General features: G+C 56.9%; 2 protein-coding genes across 3 annotated transcripts; one reads left to right on the top strand and one right to left on the bottom strand.

The window, feature by feature from the left end:
* Positions 1 to 796: 796 nt before the first annotated feature.
* On the bottom strand, positions 797 to 8,304 carry Cbx6 (chromobox 6). 2 transcript variants are annotated; one of them, XM_048355249.1, is made up of 5 exons: positions 8,128 to 8,304; positions 7,883 to 7,926; positions 7,729 to 7,794; positions 7,482 to 7,548; positions 797 to 3,460 (listed from the first exon to the last, which is right to left on the bottom strand). In XM_048355249.1, exons 1-5 carry the CDS (start codon positions 8,194 to 8,196, stop codon positions 2,465 to 2,467), a joined length of 1,242 nt encoding a protein of 413 aa, XP_048211206.1. In that variant the 5' UTR covers positions 8,197 to 8,304; the 3' UTR covers positions 797 to 2,464. The 2 variants fall into 2 exon arrangements, with proteins under 2 accessions (XP_048211206.1, XP_048211216.1); XM_048355259.1 differs by having other exon boundaries at positions 797 to 3,406.
* A 10,988-nt stretch (positions 8,305 to 19,292) lies between these two features.
* LOC125347202 (mitochondrial import inner membrane translocase subunit Tim8 B-like) lies at positions 19,293 to 19,562 on the top strand. The gene has a single exon (XM_048340313.1). It carries the CDS (start codon positions 19,314 to 19,316, stop codon positions 19,560 to 19,562), a length of 249 nt encoding a protein of 82 aa, XP_048196270.1. The 5' UTR covers positions 19,293 to 19,313.
* The last annotated feature ends 14 nt before the right edge of the window (positions 19,563 to 19,576 follow it).

Genomic DNA, 19,576 nt, shown 5'->3' with positions numbered 1-19,576 from the left:
GGGTGTTCTCTCACATACAAAAATAAAGCAAACCAGATTGCAACTTCTGCTTGGTAATTAGGCAAATAGAAAAGCAGCAAGGGGCGGGCAATCCCTACAAGTGTGCATGGGGGTGGGGGTCAAGGGGGGGTGAGTGGACTGGCTCTGGGTCCCCAGGGGAGCTGGGCACACGTGACTTGGGGTACAGTGGTCCAGGGCAGCAACTCAGCTGTGAAAGGCTTTCTCTCCTCCCCAGCTACCCCAGTCAGCTACCACCTAAGAAACTCCCATGGCCCACCGCGTCCCCCTCAAGCCCCAGTCCCTTCCCCAGCCAGGTAAACACAGGAGTGTCAAGGTCTTTGGGGGGAGGAGGCATGGGGGCAGGAAGATGCAACTATGAGCGATGGTAGTAGGCCCCACAGGTTGGCAAAGGGATGGAGGTGAGCAAGAAAGCCAACTCTCCTCACCAACCTTCTTGGAGACTCCCCACAATGGAGCCCCAAGTCTCAGCTCCATTTGCCCTAGCTTCCCCTAGTCCTTTGGGCCTGGCAGTTGGCCTTCCCTTTGTACAAGGACTGGAGAGGAAGGCAAGGAAGGCTCAGCCCACCCGGAGCCCAGGGGGCAGAGAGTAGCCAGCGCCCCATTGTCTCCCGGGAGCCTCCATTCCTGGGCCTCCCCAGTCAGACCCAGAACTGCACCCCATCCCTCAACTTTGCCAACCCCCCCCCCACCGCCCTACCTGTGCAATCACAGCGTTACTAGGTTCTCTTTAAATATCTCTCTCCCCCACCCCATTCCCTTAGGAATATTTTTTTTCTATTTTTTCCTCTTTTGTTTTTTTTTTTGTATTGTTTTTTTCTGTTTTTTTCTTTTTTGCAAAACTAATTCTTTCACTTTCCTGTCATAAAATCACCTGTGAAAACACAATTTCTTTACAAAAAAAGTCACAAATGACACAGACTCTCAGGAAAACACATTTCTATGGTCTCTGCAAACACCTGTAACTGGCACCAGGCGGAGTACACCTGGGAGGGGCGGGAGGAATCACCTCCGTGGGCAGAGGAGAAACACCAGCCCTTATTTTGGGGAAAAGCCAATTGGCACTTGGACGGTCTCGGAGCTAACACAAAGGGTAGGATGGGGGGGGGGTGTCTCAGGAGTGTCACCCTCAAAACTCTGTGGGGGCCCTGTTGTATACTTAGGCTGAGCCCCTGGCATGGGGGGGCTGAGCAAAGCCCTCCCCTAAGGACCACGGCGCTGTCAATCATCTGCACCGTTCCCTTTCACCTCCCACCTGCCTTTCCAGAGCATGCTTCTGGGCAGTGTACCAATGGCCACGAACACTGGACGCTAGCTCAAGTCACACGCAGGACTGTGTATCTTGGTCCTGCCCTAGGGAGATGGCCTCGCCCTCCTGGGCCAGGCCCACAGCCAGGCTTTGGTCTCTGCTGCTGACATGACTGCCTCCGGAGCTGCCCAGGGCAGAGGGCCTCCCACTGCCTCAAGCCCCAGCCGTCAGGAGAAGCAGTGGGAGGGGCGAGAGGCTTCCTCCCTCCTCCCCCAGACTCAGAAAGGAAGTGGGGGGGGGGGGGCTGGAGCAGAGCTCCGGGTCTACTCCTGTCCCCACACGTCACATCAGCAGTGAAGGCCTGGCTACTGGGCTGACCACCCCGAGGAGAGGGGTCCCAGGGCTCAGTGCCCCCAGGACCCCTGGGCTAGGAGGAAGGCCTGGACCCTATGGAGCTGGGCTGGGAGGGGGAGGGAGGGCCAGGCCAGGCCTTGATGAGCCTCTAGCCGCCCTAATCTGAGCCATGGAAAAGCGGGGACCCAGCCTCCAATGCACATGCGAAGCCACGTAAAAGCACGCCAAGAGCTGCGTTTCCACGGCAGGCTCCCGTAGCACCTTAGGCGGAGCCCAGCCCGCCTCTCTCACCTTCAAGAGGGGCTTCCGAAAGACAGGAGGAGGGGGCCTGCTTGGGCCTGGTCCAGAAGCAGGCAACCAGAAAGTGGGCCTGGGGCCTGGCTGGTGTGGAGGGAGGGGCCATGCGGCCTGAGCCTGCGCTCTCTGGGGCACTGCCATGCACCGGAAAGCCGTGCTGGGGCTGCCCAGTGCCCGAGGGGCCCGCGGTCCCCACCGAGCCCGGAGCTGCTGGGTTAGCACCGAGGTCAGACGCTGTACAAGAGAGCAAGAAGCAAGCTAGGGAAGAGATGGGGTGGGAGGTGGGCAGGTGACCCCCAGCTTCTGGGGTCCCACTGTGCACAGGCAGGGACGCTGCCTGAGACAAGAGGGAGCACTTTCAGGGAATGTGCCCCACCCCTGCCCTCGCCCAGTCCGGGACTGCCCAGCCCCCGGGGGAGAGGGGGCCACCTGCCCATCCCATCCCATCCCAGGGCCAGCCCCAGCCATCTGAGACAAGCAAAGCACAGGCAGACAGGTGGGAGGGTGGGGCGGGGCGCCCCCCTCCTGGGAGGGCCCGGCCCCCCCTCACTTGCTCACCCCGCTGCTGCCCGCCCCCCCTGCAGCGCCCGTAACCCCGGCCGCCACCTTCTCAAAATCCTCGGGGTTGCAGAACTCCTTGATGGTGACTGTCAGGAGGTTGCTGGTGACGTCGGTGACAACCACGTTGGAGCAGGGTGACATCTCGGGGCGCCAGTCCCCGGCCTCGGGCTCGGAGGTGGCGCCGGCGGCGGCGGCGTCGGGGGCTGGGGTCGGGGCCCGGCCCGCGTCGGGAGGCGCCCGCCGGCCCGGGGCCTCGGGCGGGACGGACAGGTCCAGCACCTCGGGCTCCCGCCAGGCCTGGCTGCTGGCGGGGCTCAGGGTCTCGGGGAGCAGCTTGGGGGGCGCGTCGTCGGGGTCGGGGGGCAGCGGCGCGGGGGAGGGGCAGCCGGAGGAGGCGGAGCTGCGGGCGTCGTAGGGCGGCGGCGCGGGCAGGGCGGGCGCGGGCAGGCGCAGCCCCGGGCCGGCCTCGGCCTTGCCCGCGGGCGCGGGCGCGGACAGGGCGGCGGGCGGGGGCTTGTACAGGGCGAAGGCGCCGAACTTCATGTGGCGGATCTGGGTGCGGAGGATGCTCTCGCTGAACTTCTTGCTCTTGCCGATGACGCGGTTGCGGGAGGGCACCGTGGGACGGGCCAGCGCGCCCGCGCCCCCCGCGCCGCCGCCGCCGCCCCCCGCCGGGCCCTTGTCGATCACCTTCAGGTTGAGGATGACGCGGCTGCGCTTGGGCTCGCGGGGCTTCACCTTGCGGTTGATGATGCGCACGGTCTCGGAGAAGGGCGAGATCGGGGGCCGCAGGCCCGGGCTGCCCCCCTGCGGGTCCGGGCGCGGCAGCGGCCGGCGGGACATGCGGTGGCAGCGGCGGATGTCCTTCTTGAGCCGGTGCACGGCGGCGCTCGAGTGCAGCTTGGGCGAGGAGGCGCTGGCGCTCGGCTTGACAGAGAAATGCACATCACTGATGCGGAGGGCCTCGGCCTGGGCCCGGGCCTGCGGGCAGAGGGGCGTGGTGGGACCTCCGGGCACCCCTGCGCCAGCCAGGCCTCGGCTTCCAGACGGTTCTTGGTGGGACCAGTGAAAGGCGGGCGCCACTCACGGAAGGAACCGGGCTCGGGGAGGCCACGTGACCTCGCTCCTCTCCACCTCTGCTAGCTAGGGACGGGTTCCTTGGGGACAGGGGCAGCTCCAGGGCTGGCCTGGCCACCCGAGGACATCTGCCGGGACCCTACACCCAGAGGGCAGCCCCTGCTCTGCCTCCCCTCAGTGGAAGCCCTCAGCCCAGCAGTCCTCTGGGATGGGGTGGGGTGGGGGCCTCTGCTCTGGACGCCCAGCTCTATCCATCTACTTGCAGTGTCCGGGGTGCCCCCATGCTCTCCTGGCTCTGAACTGGCCAACCTCCAGCTCTAACCTGCCTCCCCAAAGGACAGTCATCTCTCTACAGGGCCTCCTCCCCTGGGCCCATCCTCCATCTCTGGGCCTCTGTCCTCACACTCCTGGCTCAGTTTCACCTGTCTGCCCAAGTTGTTGCCAATGGATTCCAAAACCTGCACCTTGGAACTTGGGCTAGAATCCAACCTGGTTAGATAGGACTGGCAGGGACAAGTCTATAGGTGGCGCCTGCCATTCTCCACTCTGCCAGGATGGCCTGGGGACAGGATCACGGGGCAGAGATCTGTGACAGCCAGAGCCCAGCTGTCTTTGCAGCCGTGGGTTCTCTCCAAAGCCCCAGCTCAGCCACTACCTTCTGACACCTGGGATGTGACGGGGCCCTAAGGAGACCCCAGCCAACCCATCCCTTCTAGATGAGGCACGGAGGGCAAGGGACTCTGAAGGACATACACACTGTCCTCCATGGCCAGCTGCTCGTTGGACCTGCGCGTGAACATGCAGCCCTCCATGAGTACCCTGTGTCCTCACGGAGGGACACAGGCAGGAGAAGTGACAGGGACAGTAGCAGGGAATACAGGGGCCTAACCCCAGGCATGGAGGGCAGTGCCAAGGCCAGCCCAGATGCAGCACTGGGCTCGGGTCCCCACTCAGTGCCCAGTGGCCAGGCTGTCCCAGAGGCAGGGTCTACAAAGGCAAGGGGGACCGAGGGTGGAGGCTGTGGCGGTGTGAGGACTGCCATGGTAGGGGACTGAGCCTGAGGGTTAGGTGGCAGACAGTGAGGGCGGAGAGCAAGGACACATTCCTACAGTCAGTTAGAATCCGGAAGTGGAATCTGCATGGGGGGGAGGGGTCTACCCATCTTCCATCTGCCAACATCCAGGAGGCGGCCCCTATACCACCTCAGACAAGATGAGGATGTTCGGCCACAGCCCCCCAGTGGCTGTACCTGCTGACTGAGGATGTCTTTGGCACGTGGCCCTCACGCTCCCTGGGAGAAAAACACCGAATGCCACCTGGTCCTTCCCACCCAGGCTAGGGCGTCCTGAGGCTGCTTTGTCAACAACCCACTGGCCACTAGGTGGCAGCACACAAGCCAAGGCTGCCAGTTCCCAGGGAGACCCGGGGCCTGGGCTCCTCCTCCCTTCCCAGACTGAGGCAGGGGAAAGCAGGGGTTTTCTTTAGCCTGGCAAGCTGGGTTGTGGTACTGCAGGTCCCCCCCTCCCCACCCCGCGTAAGGGCAAGTGCTTAGCGCATGCGCAGATGAGCTCGTTCAAGCTGCACTTATCTATGAGTGTGGGGCTCCTGAGCAATCTGCTAACGTGTACTTCACAAACTTCCTGTGAGAAGTATTATGATTCCTATTGCTTCTATAATCTACAATACATATTTTCCCCCAGGTTGAGATTTCCTTGAAGGTAAGACCTGGGTCTGTCTGGTGAGTGTAACTGCAAGCCAAAACATTGATTGTGCTCTGGTGGGTTGACAGGTAGGTGGTACCTAAACTGCTGGGGACTCTGTGACTATGGGAAAGTTATTTGACCTCTCTGGTCTCTTCTTTCAGGCATTAAGAGGGGGCTAACAGGTTCTCCCTCTCAGGTTTCCATTCCCTTCTGATGAGTTCCCCGCAGAAAATACTGAGTACAATTTGCTAGCCTGCCATCGGCTCTCTGAAACACAGCACAGCAGATTTCGGCCAGGCTGTCTCTGCAGCCCTTTACAAATAAATAGCCCTGCTGCTGAGTGCCAGTGGCTCATGCCTATCATCCTAGCAACTCAGGAGGCTGAGATCTGAGGATCATGGCTGAAAGCTAGCCCAGGCAGGAAAGTCCATGAGACTCTTATTTCCAATTAACCACCGGCAAACCACAAGTGGCAGGCACTATGGCTCAAAATGGTAGAGCACTAACTTTGAGCATCAAAGCTCAGGGACAGCACCCAGGCCGAGTTCAAGCCCTACAACTGACACACAAAAAAAGCTATCACTTCTGTGCTACCTCTCCTGAGGTCTACATCGAAGTGCTACCATCCAGCCCAACCCATCAACTCTGTGGCCTTTACATTCCTTGTGTTTCCATCTTCTCTTATCCTGACAAGTATTCCCCCCAACCAGGAAGCTGGGTGGCAGGACCTCGGGCAAGTCACTTTCCCTCTCTGGGATGTTTGATTGCTTCCCTTTGTGCAATGGAGCTAATACTCCTCACTTCTTGGGACTGCTGAGAGAATCAAGGGAGATAATCCTTGCTCAGCGCTGTTGGCTCCTAGGCAGCTCAGGAACTAAACTTATAGGCAGGCGTTTTTTTTCTGAAACAGGGCCATGGCCGGCCTGGCCGCCAGAGGGCGCACCAGCTGTGCTTGCGAGGCTGTCACCACCACCGCCCGCCCACCGGCCATCCAGCTGCTCCGCCTACCCCTCCCGACAGGCAGGCTTCAGGGTTACCCCAAAGAGGAGGCATCACGGTTGTCCACGGGTGGGGTGGGGTGGGGGCAGGAGGAGGGTTCTAGGAAGGCGGAATTCTGGAAAACATCCTCCCCCCATTTCTGCTTTAAGACCCAAAGCAAACCCTTACACATACACAGTTCTTCGGCGGGGCAGGAGGTGGAGGGGCTGGAGAGGCCCACCCCGCACTGGGCTGGGAGCCCTTTGCAGGAACGGGGACTCTCGGGTGAGGTTCTGCATTCTGCAGTCTTTTCTCCACAAGAGTCCTCCCTATCTTTCTGGTGCCAGATGCCACAAAACCACGAGCTGTCCGGTCGGGAGGGGCTCTGAGACCTCTCTGGCCTTTGGGGAGACTTGAGGTGACTCGGTGTGTCCCACCTGCAGCCTTGCATAGGGTGGACTCCTTGGGCTCTCTTGCCCTCCTTTTCCCCACAGGCTATTCTTTTTTTTTTTTTCCACCAAATTAAATAAATACCCGAACCCCCAAGATGGCTTCCTCTGGAAATTCTTCCCTCCCTTTGCCAAGAAAAACAAGGCTACGCTTCACCACGTCTGGCATCCTTATTAGAGTCCGCAGAAATGGGAGGAGCTGGGGGTAAACTGAGGCTCAGGACCCTGAACTCGGAGGCCCGGCCTAGGGGTTAACACTCAGGTTGACGCGATTCAAGATTAAATTCAGATTGGGCCTTTGGGTGAGGTGTGGAATGCAGAATTCCTCCCCGAGACAGGAGTTGCGCAGCAGGGCGGGCGCCGGTGGCCCTAGTGTCTCCCTGCAGGGCGCCCACCCAGTCTCTGCCCCGGGCTCCAACTTGGGGCATCCCCCTGAGTGCCTACAGCTGGGACGGGGTGGGGGAGGTGAGTGGTCTCCCGGGCATCAGCAGCCCCCCTGCGACCTCTTCCCGTGCCCCCCCCCCGTACACACACCTGCTCCACCCACCCAGTTTCATCGCCGGGGGATGAGTGATTCCCCTCGCCCAGGGCCCCCCTCGCTGGAGCGAGCCGCGCGTGTGCGGCCTGGGGCCGGCCGGGCTGGGGGGGGGGGGGGCTCACACCCACCGCCTCTCCCAGCCCGGCCGAGGCCGCGGGGTCGGTCCCTCCCTTCCAGGCCCAGGCCCCCCCCCCCCCCCCGCGCGGCGCCGGGCCCGGGGGCCCGCGATGGGGCTGGCTGGGGCTGGGCCAGGTTACCTTCAGGAGGAAAGTTTTGGGCTTGGGTCCCCTCTTCTTGGGCCCGTACAGCTCACGTTCCCGCTCCCTGCATCGGAGAGACGCCGGGGGTTAGGGGGCGCGGGCCGGGCGCGGGTCCGGGGGACGGGGGTGGGGGGGGGGAGACCCCCGTCCCGGGCGGGCCTGGCCCGGGCTCGCGCGGCCCCGCGGGGCGGCGCGGGGGGAGGGGGAGCGGGAGGGGGAGGAGGGGGGGCGGGGGGGCACTCACTTCTGCTCGAAGGCCGCGATGAGCCGCGCGTCCAGAATGTTCTCCTCGGGCTCCCAGGTGCTGTACCTGCCGGGTCCCCGTGCAGAGGGCAGCGTGAGACCGGGCGGCAGCCCCGCGCCCCCCGCCCGGGCGCCCCCCCGGGCCCCACACTCACTTGATCGCCCACCCCTTCCACTTCACCAGGTACTCGATGCGTCCCTGGAAGACAGAAAGTGAGGGCGAGGGAGGAGGCGGTGGGGAGGATGCGGGGACCCGCGGGGAGGGGGGGGTGGCCGGCGGGGCCGCCCCGCGGCGCGGACCCCCGGGGTGAGGAGAGGGGGTCGGGTGGCGGGGCGGGGGGAAGGAGGACACCCGGGCCCGGCCTCCGCGAGCCCAGGCCCGCCCGGAGCGGAGGCTCACCTTGCGGACCCGCCGCTTGATGATGGACTCGGCCGCGAAGACCCGCTCGCCCACGGCAGACAGCTCCATCTTGTTCGGCGGCACCCACAGCCCATAATACTCCCGGCTCCCGCGGCCGGTGCTGCACCGCTCGCGCACGCGCCGTCAGCGCTCAGGCCCCCGGCGGGCGGGCGGGCGGGCGGGCGCGGTGGGGGCGCGCGCGCGCGCGCGCGCTCGCTCCAGCTGTGGGCCGTCACGTGACCCGGCCGGCCAGCGCGCCGTTGCCAGGGACCTCCCCCTCCCCCGGGGGCGGTTGCTAGGGAAGGGGAGCGCGCGCTGGCTCTTAAAGGGGCCGCTCCCGGCGGCGGGCCGCAGGACTGGGGGCGGGAGTCCTGGGCGCGGTGGATGCCTGGCTGGTGCCCAGCTGGGTGAGACGCAGTGCAGCGGTACCCGGCCTTCCTTCATCTTCCGGCTCCCCCCGTTCCCCCGGTCGCTGCCCCCCTCTCCCCTCCTGCGGACCACCCCCCCCAATCCCCGGCCAGGTCGCGTCGGGTCCCGGATGGAGAAGTGCCTCCGGCCCCCGGGTGTCTTGCAGTGGCTGCGCGTCCTCCTTTGCAACTCGTTTGCAAATAGTTAAATATGAGACAGCAGAAATGCAGGGGCCGCGGCCGTGCCCAGCCTGGCGGGACTCTCTTTAAATCACCACCGCCCCCTTCCCTTATCCATTATTTATGTCTCCGTGGGAGTTTGGTTTTGTAACCAGTTCATATGAGTTAAAACAAAAACGCCACCGCAGGCGCGGCGGTGCCGCGGGCCCGGGGCGCCGGGATGGGGGGGTGGGAGGGGGGAGCGGCGGGCTGGGCCCGCACCTGCCCGCGGCGGCCCGGTGGCCCGGTGGCCCGGCGGAGGCGCGCGGGGCCGCGGGCGGGGCGCCCGCCCCCCCCCCCCCAGGCTCGGGTCACCCCGGGGTGCGCTGGGGTCACCGCCGTGCTTCCCCGGGTGCCCGGGCTGGCCGCGCGCGTCCCGGGCCCGCCCTCCGCCGAGGCCTCCGCCATTGCTCCGGGGAGGCCGGACCCCGCTTTCCAGCTGGGGAGGGGCTGTGCTAGGATGGAGACAGGAAACCCTCCATTCCTTTTGTTTTGAAATAGCTTAAACTCGATTTTTCCACTACGCCAACAGTCTTGTTCTTTGTTAAAAAAAAAAAAAAGCAAATTAATAAAACATGCAGATAATAATAGCAAGCCACTCTCCGTCCTCTTGATAAAACCCTTGTTACCGTCTTCACAGTCTTCCAGCCCCTCAATTACTGAATGCTGAGACACACGCCTGTGTGAACCTATGCATGCTTATATACGTGACACATTGTGTACTTAATTTTTTAATAAGGTAGGCTCATATTATTTACGCTGCACCTCGGTTGCATTATTGAACATGAATACTGGCTTCTGAGCCATATTGCTAAGACCGGGAGGGGAGCGGTGGGGAGGGCCATCTCTCCCTCCCATTGTTTATTGAGAAAGATTTTTTTTATACTTCTCTGCTGCAGCCCTGATTTCTTTCGAGTCTCACATGGACCACATCATAATTCCAGCTTGTCATCCCTGCCGTGCCTGCAGATGTATTTATTACCTTAAGAGAAATCCCGAGAAAAATAGCTATTCACTGGCTGGCTGGAGCTGAGTTCTGGTATAAAGATGGAGAGCCTCCTTCCTGGAGGAGAGGATAGGGCTGGATGGGCAGGTGGATTATGCTGACATAATGATTACGCAGGTCTATGCAGGCCGGGAAGACAGATGAATGGATCCAGCTCGTATAGCCAGTCATCGTGCCTCATTTCTATGAACTCTAGGTACTCGGGAGGCTAAGGTCTGGAGGGTGGCAGTTCGGGGGCAAGCCAGGCTGAAGTGTCCTTGAGACGCCATCTCCAACTAACCGGCAGAAAGCACCAACTGAGCAAGAGCAAGAGCTGGGAGTGGCTCAAATCCCAAAGAGAAAACATTAAAAACAAACAACAAAAATGAACCATCTCGTGTTAAGCCTTCAGGAAACAAAAGATGACATTTAATGAGAAAGTTACCTACAACGTCACGTGTATTTGTTTCATGTGCTGCCATAACAAATTACCATGGCACCCAGTGGCTTCAGACAATATAGATTTATTATTATCTGATGACTCTGAAGGTCAGGAGTCCTCAGTCAGGGTCACGGAGCTGACGTGATGGCCCAGGGAGCCCCAGTTCCTTCCGGAGGCTCTCAAAGAGAACCTGTCTTCTAGAAGCTGCTACTATTCCTTGGCTGGTGACTTGTCACTCAGCTGTTCCTGCCATCACCTTACTTTCCACTGGCTGGCTGACCTTCCTCGAGCGGAAGGACCCTCGTGATTGTGTTGAGTCCAGTGACTGCTGGGCCCACAGCCTGAACTGAACCTGGAATTCGCTGGCTAGTGCTGGCTTGCTCCTGCGGGGGGGGGGGGGGGTCTCCCTAGCTTGCGTGTGGCTGGGTTTGCGCTTTCAAGAGACAAGACCCTCCCCCTAACCCCCCCCCCTTAGATTTTTATTTATTTATTTATTTATTTTGCCAGTCCTGGGGCTTGGACTCAGGGCCTGAGCACTGTCCCTGGCTTCTTTTTGCTCAAGGCAAGCACTCTACCACTTGAGCCACAGCGCCACTTCTGGCTTTTCCTGTCTATGTGGTGCTGAGGAATGGAACCCAGGGCTTCGTGCATGCTAGGCAAGCGCTCTACCACGAAGCCACATTCCCAGCCCCCTTAGATTTTTTTTTTTAAATGTCAACATAGTGGCTCACAAAATTTTGGAAAATGGTTAGGTCTGGGTTCACTCAAAAACTGTGTGTGTGTGTGTGTGTGTGTGTGTGTGTGTGTGTGTGTGCGCGCGCGCTGGTCCTGAGCCTTGAACTTGGGGCGTGGGCATGCTGTCCCTAAGCTATTTCACTTAAGGCTGATACTGTCACCCTGGAGCCACAGCTCCACTTCCAGTTTTCTGCTGGTTAATTGGAGAGAGAGGTCTCACGGACTTTCCTGCCAAGGTTGGCTTAGAACTGCCATCCTCAGAACTCAGCCTCCAGAGTAGCTGGGATCACAGACGGGAGCCCCTGGCGCTCAACCACTCTAAATAGCTGAGATATTTATTGACCTCTAGAAGCCAATCTTGAGGTAATGAGCCCTTGGAGAAGATCACTTCCATTTTATGAGGGGAAAAAAAGCCCCCCCCCCTCTCTCTGTCTCTCTCATACAGGCTATAGTTCCAATGTTTATTGCCATAAGTCGGGGGGGGGGGGGTCCTTCCCTGAATGAGTGGACTCCCAGGGAGCAGACACGCGCGCACTGTGTGTAAGTAAGCCTGTGCCCGTGGCACGGATTCCTAGCGTGACACACCCGTGTGCTCACTGGAAACACCAGAATGGGGCTGAGCGTGGGGCTTTCCTTCTGTCAGCCCAGCTATGCACGAGGCTGTGATCAGGAGGATTGCTTTGGGAGGCCAGCCTGGGCCATAAATAAGACCTCAGCTTAACCAACCAGAGGCTGTGGTGGCTCACATCTGTAATACTAGCTACAAATGGGGGGGGGGGCGGGGAGGGCCGTGTTAAAGGAAAAGAAAGACCAGCCGGATTTGAGCATGGAGGTTTTGACTGACCCCGGGTACGAGGAGTGACCAGGCCGCACTGCACCGCTATGGTTATGGCAACATCACCAGAGGGGACCACCCCCTTGGGACATCGTTCATCTCTAAAGCTACGGGTTCCTAGGTTTTTCCACAAGGGCACCTGTGAGTTTTGGGGGGGTCATTACCCTTGTGAGCTAACCAGTGAGTGATTTGTGGGACACGTGGATACGGACTGTTGTTGAAGGGTTTGGGGGTGGGGGGCGGTCAGAGCCAGCAAACACACGGTGGGTGTCTCCCTCTCTCCCTCCTTGCCCGCTGGGCTCTGGGAATGCAAAGCGGGGGGAGACACAAAGATGCTGGAGGCAGAGAGAGGCAGCCTTGCCCATGGGGGCCATCTGAGTTTAGAGTGCTGGGCCAGCCCGTGCCTCCGTGTGCCGCGCTTGTCACGCAAGGAAAGTCACTCCCGCCTTGTAGAACCCTGAGGCTCTCATCTCAGGTGACGAAATAAAAACCTCGGGCACATAGTGGGTCTGTTGCTGGAATTGAGGGTGTATGTATAAGCCTTAGGTCAGCTTATATCTCGAAAGAGTGATGCACACTTACACACACACACACACACACACACAGTACACATACACATACGTTTCGTTTTTAGCAGTACTGGGGATTTGAACTCAAGGCCTTGTATTTGCTCAGCAGGCTCTCCACACATTGAGTCATGCCCTTTCTTTTTCTTCTTCTTTCCTTTAGTTCTTTTTCAGATGGGTCTGGCTTTTTCTACCCGGGGTAAGCCTCAGACTGTGATCCTCCTACTATCCCCCTTCTTGGAGCTGGGGTTTTTCAGGAGGAACCTCATGAGGCCTCAAAGATTTCCTCCAGACGCCTCTGCCTTGCACACAACTTGAGCTCCTCGAATCCCACGAGAGAGCCACTGTTACTCCGTCTCACCGTGGAGAGTAGCGTCCAAGACCGTGTCCTGTTGGGACGGCGTGATGTGACGTGACAGGGCAGAGAACTGTGGATAAAAGAGCCACGAACTCCTGTCCCGGAGGCCGGGAGGCTGGGGTGGATGGGCCCCACGGACCGTGCAGAACGTGGAGCTGGGAGCTGCTGAGGAAAGGTGGCTATTTATAGACAGAGGGCAGTGGAACTGTTTGGAAATATGCCTGAATATGGTCGGCCCCGGGCAGGGGACCCAGCAAACACTACTTTGAGATGAGGGAAAGATAAGACTCCCAGACACTGACAGCCTGAGTCTTTCACACCCGGGACATTCCCTTCCTGGGGGCCACTGAGCCACCTGCCATTTTCTAACTAGTCCCTTGGAGGATCTGGGGTGCAAGAAGCCAGTGGGGCTGGGGTTGAGTGGACAGAGAGACTGGGGTCACCCGGGGGGGCAGGCCCGTGTGCAGGCTTGGGAGAGCTTGGGCCTTCTTCCAGCGTAGTGAAGAGGCTCTGGGGAGAAGGCAGAGGGAGCCCCAGGCATGGATGGGCAAAGTCTGCCCCCGCCGCTGGGTTCCAAGTGCCTGGTAGCTGCCAGACTCTCAGCTGGATGCTCACGTCTGCTGTAGCCAGGCCCGCCCTGGCTACCTGGGAAAGGGCTGCCCCTGGGAACTCTGGGCCAGGCCTCTTTGTCACAGAGAGGTGACCTGGAGTTGGGGGGAGGGGCAATCGACTCCCTCTATCTGCTAATTAGGGCAAATATTACGTTCCTGTGGGGAGACCCCCCCCCCAATACTATGGCAGCTTGCATTAGAGCTTCTCTTCCGTGCCAGTGTGGCTGGTGGAGGCTGGAGACACCGACCAAGGCGCAGGACACAGGGGAGTCGAGGCCACAGTGCGAGAACCGGCCTCAGGGCCACTGCAGTACCGCCCAGGGTGGCTTCTTCTGGCTTGTGTGGGCTCCTAACCCCAGGGGACCGCCTCCCTCTCCACAGAGACTGAAACAGACGCACAGAAACCACGCGCGTGCGTGCGTGTGCCTGTCAGCCAGTCCTGGGGCTTGAACTCAGGGCCCGGGCACTGTCCCTTGGCTTTTGCACTCAAGGCTGGCGCTCTACCAATTGAACCTCCACTCCACACCCCCTTTGTTGGTGGCAAATTGGAGGTAGGAACCTCCCCGAGATTTCCCAGGGTTGGCTTCCAACTACAATCCTCAGATCCCAGCCTCCTGAGTAGCTGGGATTAGAGGCATGAGCTTGTGCCCTCACTTCCTGTTTTGGGGGGAGGGCTGGGGGGATGCGGGGGGGGGGGGGGGATGCTTTCCTTTGGCTTCTCTCGGGGGCTGGGCATTGGCCGGCTGCTCCAGGTCAGTCCTGGAGCAGAGGCTGCTGGGAGGCCGGTGCCCTTGGGCGCCACCTGCAGGCCTGACAAGGATGGCACAGGGCCCCAGCATGGAGGACCCCAGTCACCTGAGTGGGGCTAGCCCTCCCCACCACGTGAGGGCCTCTTCAACCTCACCTTACCCTCTCACCTCCTTCTCAGGGCGAGGGGACCCTCTTGGGGTGCACATCAAAAGTGTGGAGGTTTCGTTCCAATGTGACAGTTCTGGGGCAGATGAAAAAAGAAAGGTGTCTGCCACTAAGTTAGGAAGGAACCTACTAGAGGATTCCGTGAGCATTGTCTCCCAAGCCAAGGCCAACAGGTAGGCCGGGGAGATGCTAGGTCCACGTCCTGTCTGCCACAGGGCCCAAGGCAGGGACTCCTCCCTACTCGAGTTCCCAGGGTGCCTTCCTCCGGACCAGCTGCTGCGGGGACTCTGCCAAGGGAACTGACGCCCACAGTCCTGTACTTACAGGTAAGGACAGGGGTGAAGGTTTTCTGAGAACGGCGGCGGGGGTGGGGGGTGGGGGGGAGACAGTGGGCCATGGAAACAACGTGGAACAGATTGCCATCAGTCTCCCAGCCTTTCCCGCCCCCGCTGGCTTCGAGCCATGGTCCTCAGATCTCAGCCTCCTGAGTAGCTGGCAGGCACTTCAGGAAGGAGCCTCCAGTGCCTGGCTTGACAGTAGCTTTTGTACACAGAAAAGAAATACTGGCAGATTTGCTTATGTTTTAAAAATTAATATTCAATTTAGCATGGTTAAACATAGAGGGAGTAAAAAAAAATCTAGTGCGTTGAGCTTTACATTTCAGTTTTAAAAACTTATTATTTTAATTATAGGTTTGGAAAACTCCAGCAATCACTTTTAAGGAGGCTTGGATTCATTTTTGGTCTCATTTACAAACTTAAACGGCTTTAACCAATTCGTATTGAATGATCCGTCACATATATTTGCTTAACTTCTCAAGTATAATTGGCTGATAAACCTTCTCAAACACTCAAGCATTTCTTACAAATCTAATGTATTGAGTTGGTAAATGTGGTGAACTTAAATACAGTACTATCAATTAAGGACAAAAAGCCAAATTTGGACCAATTACTGCATATTTAAAATTGGAATTGTGAAAATAAACATTCTAATTGGCTTCCCTTAAATATGATAGAATACAAACTACTGCATTTACATTAAAATGTGAACCCTACTTTCTGACCTTTTTGCATCTTGGTACTTAATTTAGATCCTCCTGGGGGGTTAAAAAGTACATAGGACAGCTGGATGCTGGTGGCTCATGCCTGTAATCCTAGCTGCTCAGGAGGCTGAGATCTGAGGATCAAAGGTCAAAGCCAGCCTGAGCAGGAGAGTCTATGAGACTCTTACCTCTAATGAACTGCTATCAAAAAGCCAGAAGTGGAGGGAGATGTGGCTCAAGTGGTAGAGGGCTAGACTTGAGGGGGGAAAAAGCTCTAGGACAATGCTCTGGCCCTCAGTGAAAGTCTCAGAACAGGCATTTAAAAAAAAGAAAAGTACTTATAACTAAGGAAACAAGTTGGAGCACATGTTGGAGATAGTCCTAAACCCTTTGATGCCAAGAATGATCTAAGAGCTGTAGGCCAAAGTCTTTCTGTGACCCTGACTGGCCATTAGCAAATGACAAGTCATTTATAAAGGATCTCGGGACTTGCCGGCATCTTGAAGCCCTCGGGACTCTTGTCCACACCCCTCCCTTACCGAATGCTAACCTCTGTGGTGGAAATCTGTTCCGTTCTACCTTAGTTCTGCATCCGTGATGGGATTTGGTATTTCTCCGAGTCTTACGGTGCAGGTACAGTGTGGGAGTCCCAGCTACTCGGGAGGCAAAGATCAGGAAGATCTCAGTGTGAGGCTATCCCAGGGGAAAAAGTTATCAAGGCCTTATCTGAATCAATAACTACACCTGTCTGTCTTCCTATCTGTCTGTCCAAGCATCCGTTCACATCTGTTTGTCTAGCTCCGTATCACTAAGTACAGATCTCCTTACCCCTTGAGCAGCCACAGAGCAGCGAGCCGCTGACCGGCTCTGCCTAAATTCATGTCCGCTGTGGTCAGGGATCGTTTATATGTTGCTTGGAGTTTTGAACTTACTCAGAGGCCTCGGTGAGAATCCTCAACCCCCTGTTCCTGCTCTTATGGCGTTATCTTCTTAGAAGGCACTCAGTGGGCAGGGTTCGGAACCGTCACAAACTTTTGGGGTGGGGTTACTGCGGCCCTCATCCCATCAATCTAGCCTTGGATGCTTTGGGGGCCGGGGTACTGGGGGTGGGGGGCTCCCCAGCTCTAGTCGGCCTTCTCACCCTCCCATCCTCCCAACCACAGGGCTCCGCCTCACACCCTAAATGAGGCTGTCCTCCCTGGGGGACCTGCGGGGTGGAGTCTCTGCTCTCCTCCCCTGGGGGAACTTTCTGGCTGCATTGCCCTGTCCGGGCCCTGAAAATGGTTTGGTGACAGCATCAATCACTGCACTGAGGAGGGGGCCCCGCCGCAGAGTGTATCCGGCGTGTGTGAAGCGTTGGGTTCCTGCTACATCCCAGCACCACAGCGAAGAGCAAGAAACATGAAGGCCTTTGCCTCGCTCCGCCCTCCGGCGTGTCTAGGCATGTTTCTCATCTCGAGAGGGGGAGGGGCCCTTCGTGACCGGAGAAGTAGGGGGTGAAGGGGTGGGGACAGCCACTCTAGGTGGGGCTGGAGAAGCACCAGAAAGAAAATGCAAGCCAGGCACCAGTGGCTCACCCCTATCATCCTAGCTACTCAGGAGGCTGAGGTCTGAGGATCAACGTACAAAGCCAGCCTGAGCAGGAAAGTCTGTGAGACTCTCATCTCCAACGAACCACCAAAAAGCTGGAAATGGAGCTGTGGCTCAAGCGGTAGAGCTTTAGCCTTGAGGATAAAAAGTGTAGGGACAGTGCCCAGACCCCTTAGTTCATGCACCAGGACAGGCACAAAAAAGAAGAAAGAAAATAAAAAAAGAGCTAAATACTCGGTAATGATTATTGTTCAAACTGAGGGTTCAAACAATAGAACTAACAAGTTTTATTGTTGCTCATTCATAGGCTATTTTGCACAAGTATTGGAGAGTATGCATTCATTTCATGTTCCCCTAGAACATTTGTGAAAAACGACCACACATTATACCACAAAGCAAAGTCTCAATATCATCCTTCTTCAAAGACAAATGGAAAAGTTAACACTCTCAGTTAACACTGAGAAACAATGAAACATACTGAAACTTGTGGCACATAGTTAAAACAATACTTCGGGGGAAACATATAGCCTTAGTTCCACACACTGGGAAGACTAAACTAGTCTTTAAGTCTACCAAAGAGCTGGTATCCGTCTCAAGGAGCTAGCAGGGAAAAGCTGGTCGCTGGGGGTGCATGCCTGTAATCCTAGCTAGTTAAGAGGCTGAGATCGGAGGATCTTGGTTCAAATCCAGCCCATGCAGAAATGTCTGTGAGCCTCTTATTTCCAACTTAACAGCAAAAGGCCACACATGGAGTGGGGTTTTAAGTGGTAGAGCACCAGCCTTCAGTACAAAAAAAGCCAAGCGAGAGTAGGAGGCCCTAAGGTTAAGCCCCATATGCAAGCGCACATGAAATCCCAACAAAACGTCAGCAAACAATAAAAATGACCAAAAAACAAAAACAAAAAGCCTGGAAAGGAAAGAAAGGCAATTGCTGTAGTCCAAATGGTTACCTCCTTAGACAAGGGTAGACAGTGACAGTCTAAGGTGACAGCAGAAGAATGGAAGAGCCTTCGGAGGTGGTCAGGTCGGGGGTGTGTGTGTGTGTGTGTCTAGAACCCTTGTAAAAGACACCTCAGTGCCCCCTTTCCCTTCCAGCAAGTGAGGACCCAGCTAAAAAGCACCATCTACAAACCAGAGAGCTACCCTTGCCAGCACTGAAGCCATTGGAGCCTTGAAGTTGAACTTGCAGCCTCAGAACTGTGAGAAATAAGCTTGTTATTCATAAGCCACCCCATTTATAGTATTTGTGTTGTGTGTGTGTGCATGTGCACTTGTGTGTGCGAGTGTTTATGAGTGTGTGTGTATTCCAGTACTGGGGCTTGAAGTCAGGGCCTTTTGCTCTCACTTGGCTATTTCACTCAAGGCTGGCGCTCTACCACTTAAGCCACAACTCCACTTCTGGCTTTTGGGTGGCTAACTGAAGATAAGTCTCAGGGACTCTTCTTCCCATGCTGGCTTTGAATCTTGATCCTCAGATCTCAGCCTCCTGAGTAGCTAAGATTATGGGTGTGAGTCACGAATACCTGGCCAGTTTATAGTATTTTATTATGGCAGCCCAGATAAAGGCATAAAAAAAAAGAATAGACATTAATTAAAGAAAAAACCCAAACCTATGGTAAAGTAGATCAACCAAGACAAATAGGCCTTTAAAAATAGAAGACCTGCCAGGCACTGGTGTCTCATGCCGGGACTCCTAGCTACTCAGGAGGCTGAGATCTGAGGATTATGAAAGCCAACCCGAGTCCATGAGACTCTTATCCCCAATTAACCCCCAGAAAACTGGAAGTGGCACTATGTCTCAAAGTTGTAGAGTGCTAGCCTTGAGCAAAATTGCTGAGAGACAGTGCCCAGAGCTGGAGTTCAGACCCCACAACCTACAAAAAATAAAAACAATGTTTAAAAATAAAAGAACTTGGGCTGGAGGCGTGGTTCGGTTGTAGAGTGCCTATCTAGCTAGCAAGTTAGGAGGCCCCAGATCAAACCCCAATACCACCAAGGGAAAGAAATTGATAAACTTCAGCTGAGATTTCTCAAGAGGAGGAAGCACAATTAATATGATACCAAGAATAAAAGCAGGATACCATAACTCCAGATGTTGTAGGCATCAATAAGACCATACGATACTGTCAACAGATTATAATTGAAATTATATGCTGAAAAAAATCCTAGAAAATATCACCTATTAGTATTGGCTCAAGAAGCTATAGAAAAGCTGAGTAGTTCTGTAAGCATGAAATACATTGAGTGAGGAGTAGTATGTCAGTCAAAGTCCGGTCAGGAAATAAAACCACACCAGTCATCTGGGCAGAGAATTTAACAGAGCACAGTGGGGCTCACACCTGTAACCTTAGCTACTCAGGGGACTGAGATCTGAGGATCACGGTTTGAAGTCAGGCCAGACAAGAAAGTCTGTGAGACTCTTATCTCCAGTGAACCATCAAAAACCTGGAAGCGGCAGGTCCTGAACTCTCTCCGCCGACCATGGCAGAGCTGGGTGAGGCAGACAAAGCGGAGCTGCAGCTCTTGGTGGTGGCCCAACAGCAGAAAGCACAGTTCACTGCACAGGTACATCACTTCATGGAGCTATGTTGGGATAAAAGTGTGGAAAAGCCAGGGAATCGCCTAGACTCTCACACTGAAAACTATCTCTCTAGCTGTGTGGACCGTTTCATTGACACAACTCTTGCCATCACCAATCGGTTTGCCCAGATGGTACTGAAAGGACAGTAGACCGTCTCCTCAGA

The sequence above is a fragment of the Perognathus longimembris genome, chromosome 1, assembly GCF_023159225.1.
Source record: "Perognathus longimembris pacificus isolate PPM17 chromosome 1, ASM2315922v1, whole genome shotgun sequence".
Classification (NCBI taxonomy): Eukaryota; Metazoa; Chordata; class Mammalia; order Rodentia; family Heteromyidae; genus Perognathus; species Perognathus longimembris.
The sequence above is the reverse complement of the archived record's forward strand: the minus strand, read 5'-3'. Positions and strand labels throughout refer to the sequence as shown.

What these genes read in the sequence shown, in the direction of transcription:
- Cbx6 (XM_048355249.1), bottom strand. Translation starts at nt 8,196, where the DNA reads ATGGAGCTGTCTGCCGTGGGCGAGCGGGTCTTCGCGGCCGAGTCCATC. An exon ending in ATCGCGGCCTTCGAGCAGAA is followed by an intron (nt 7,549 to 7,728) that starts GTGAGTGCCCCC and finishes TCTCCGATGCAG; the next exon opens with GGAGCGGGAACGTGAGCTGT. An exon ending in CCAAAACTTTCCTCCTGAAG is followed by an intron (nt 3,461 to 7,481) that starts GTAACCTGGCCC and finishes CTCTGCCCGCAG; the next exon opens with GCCCGGGCCCAGGCCGAGGC.
- LOC125347202 (XM_048340313.1), top strand. Translation starts at nt 19,314, where the DNA reads ATGGCAGAGCTGGGTGAGGCAGACAAAGCGGAGCTGCAGCTCTTGGTG.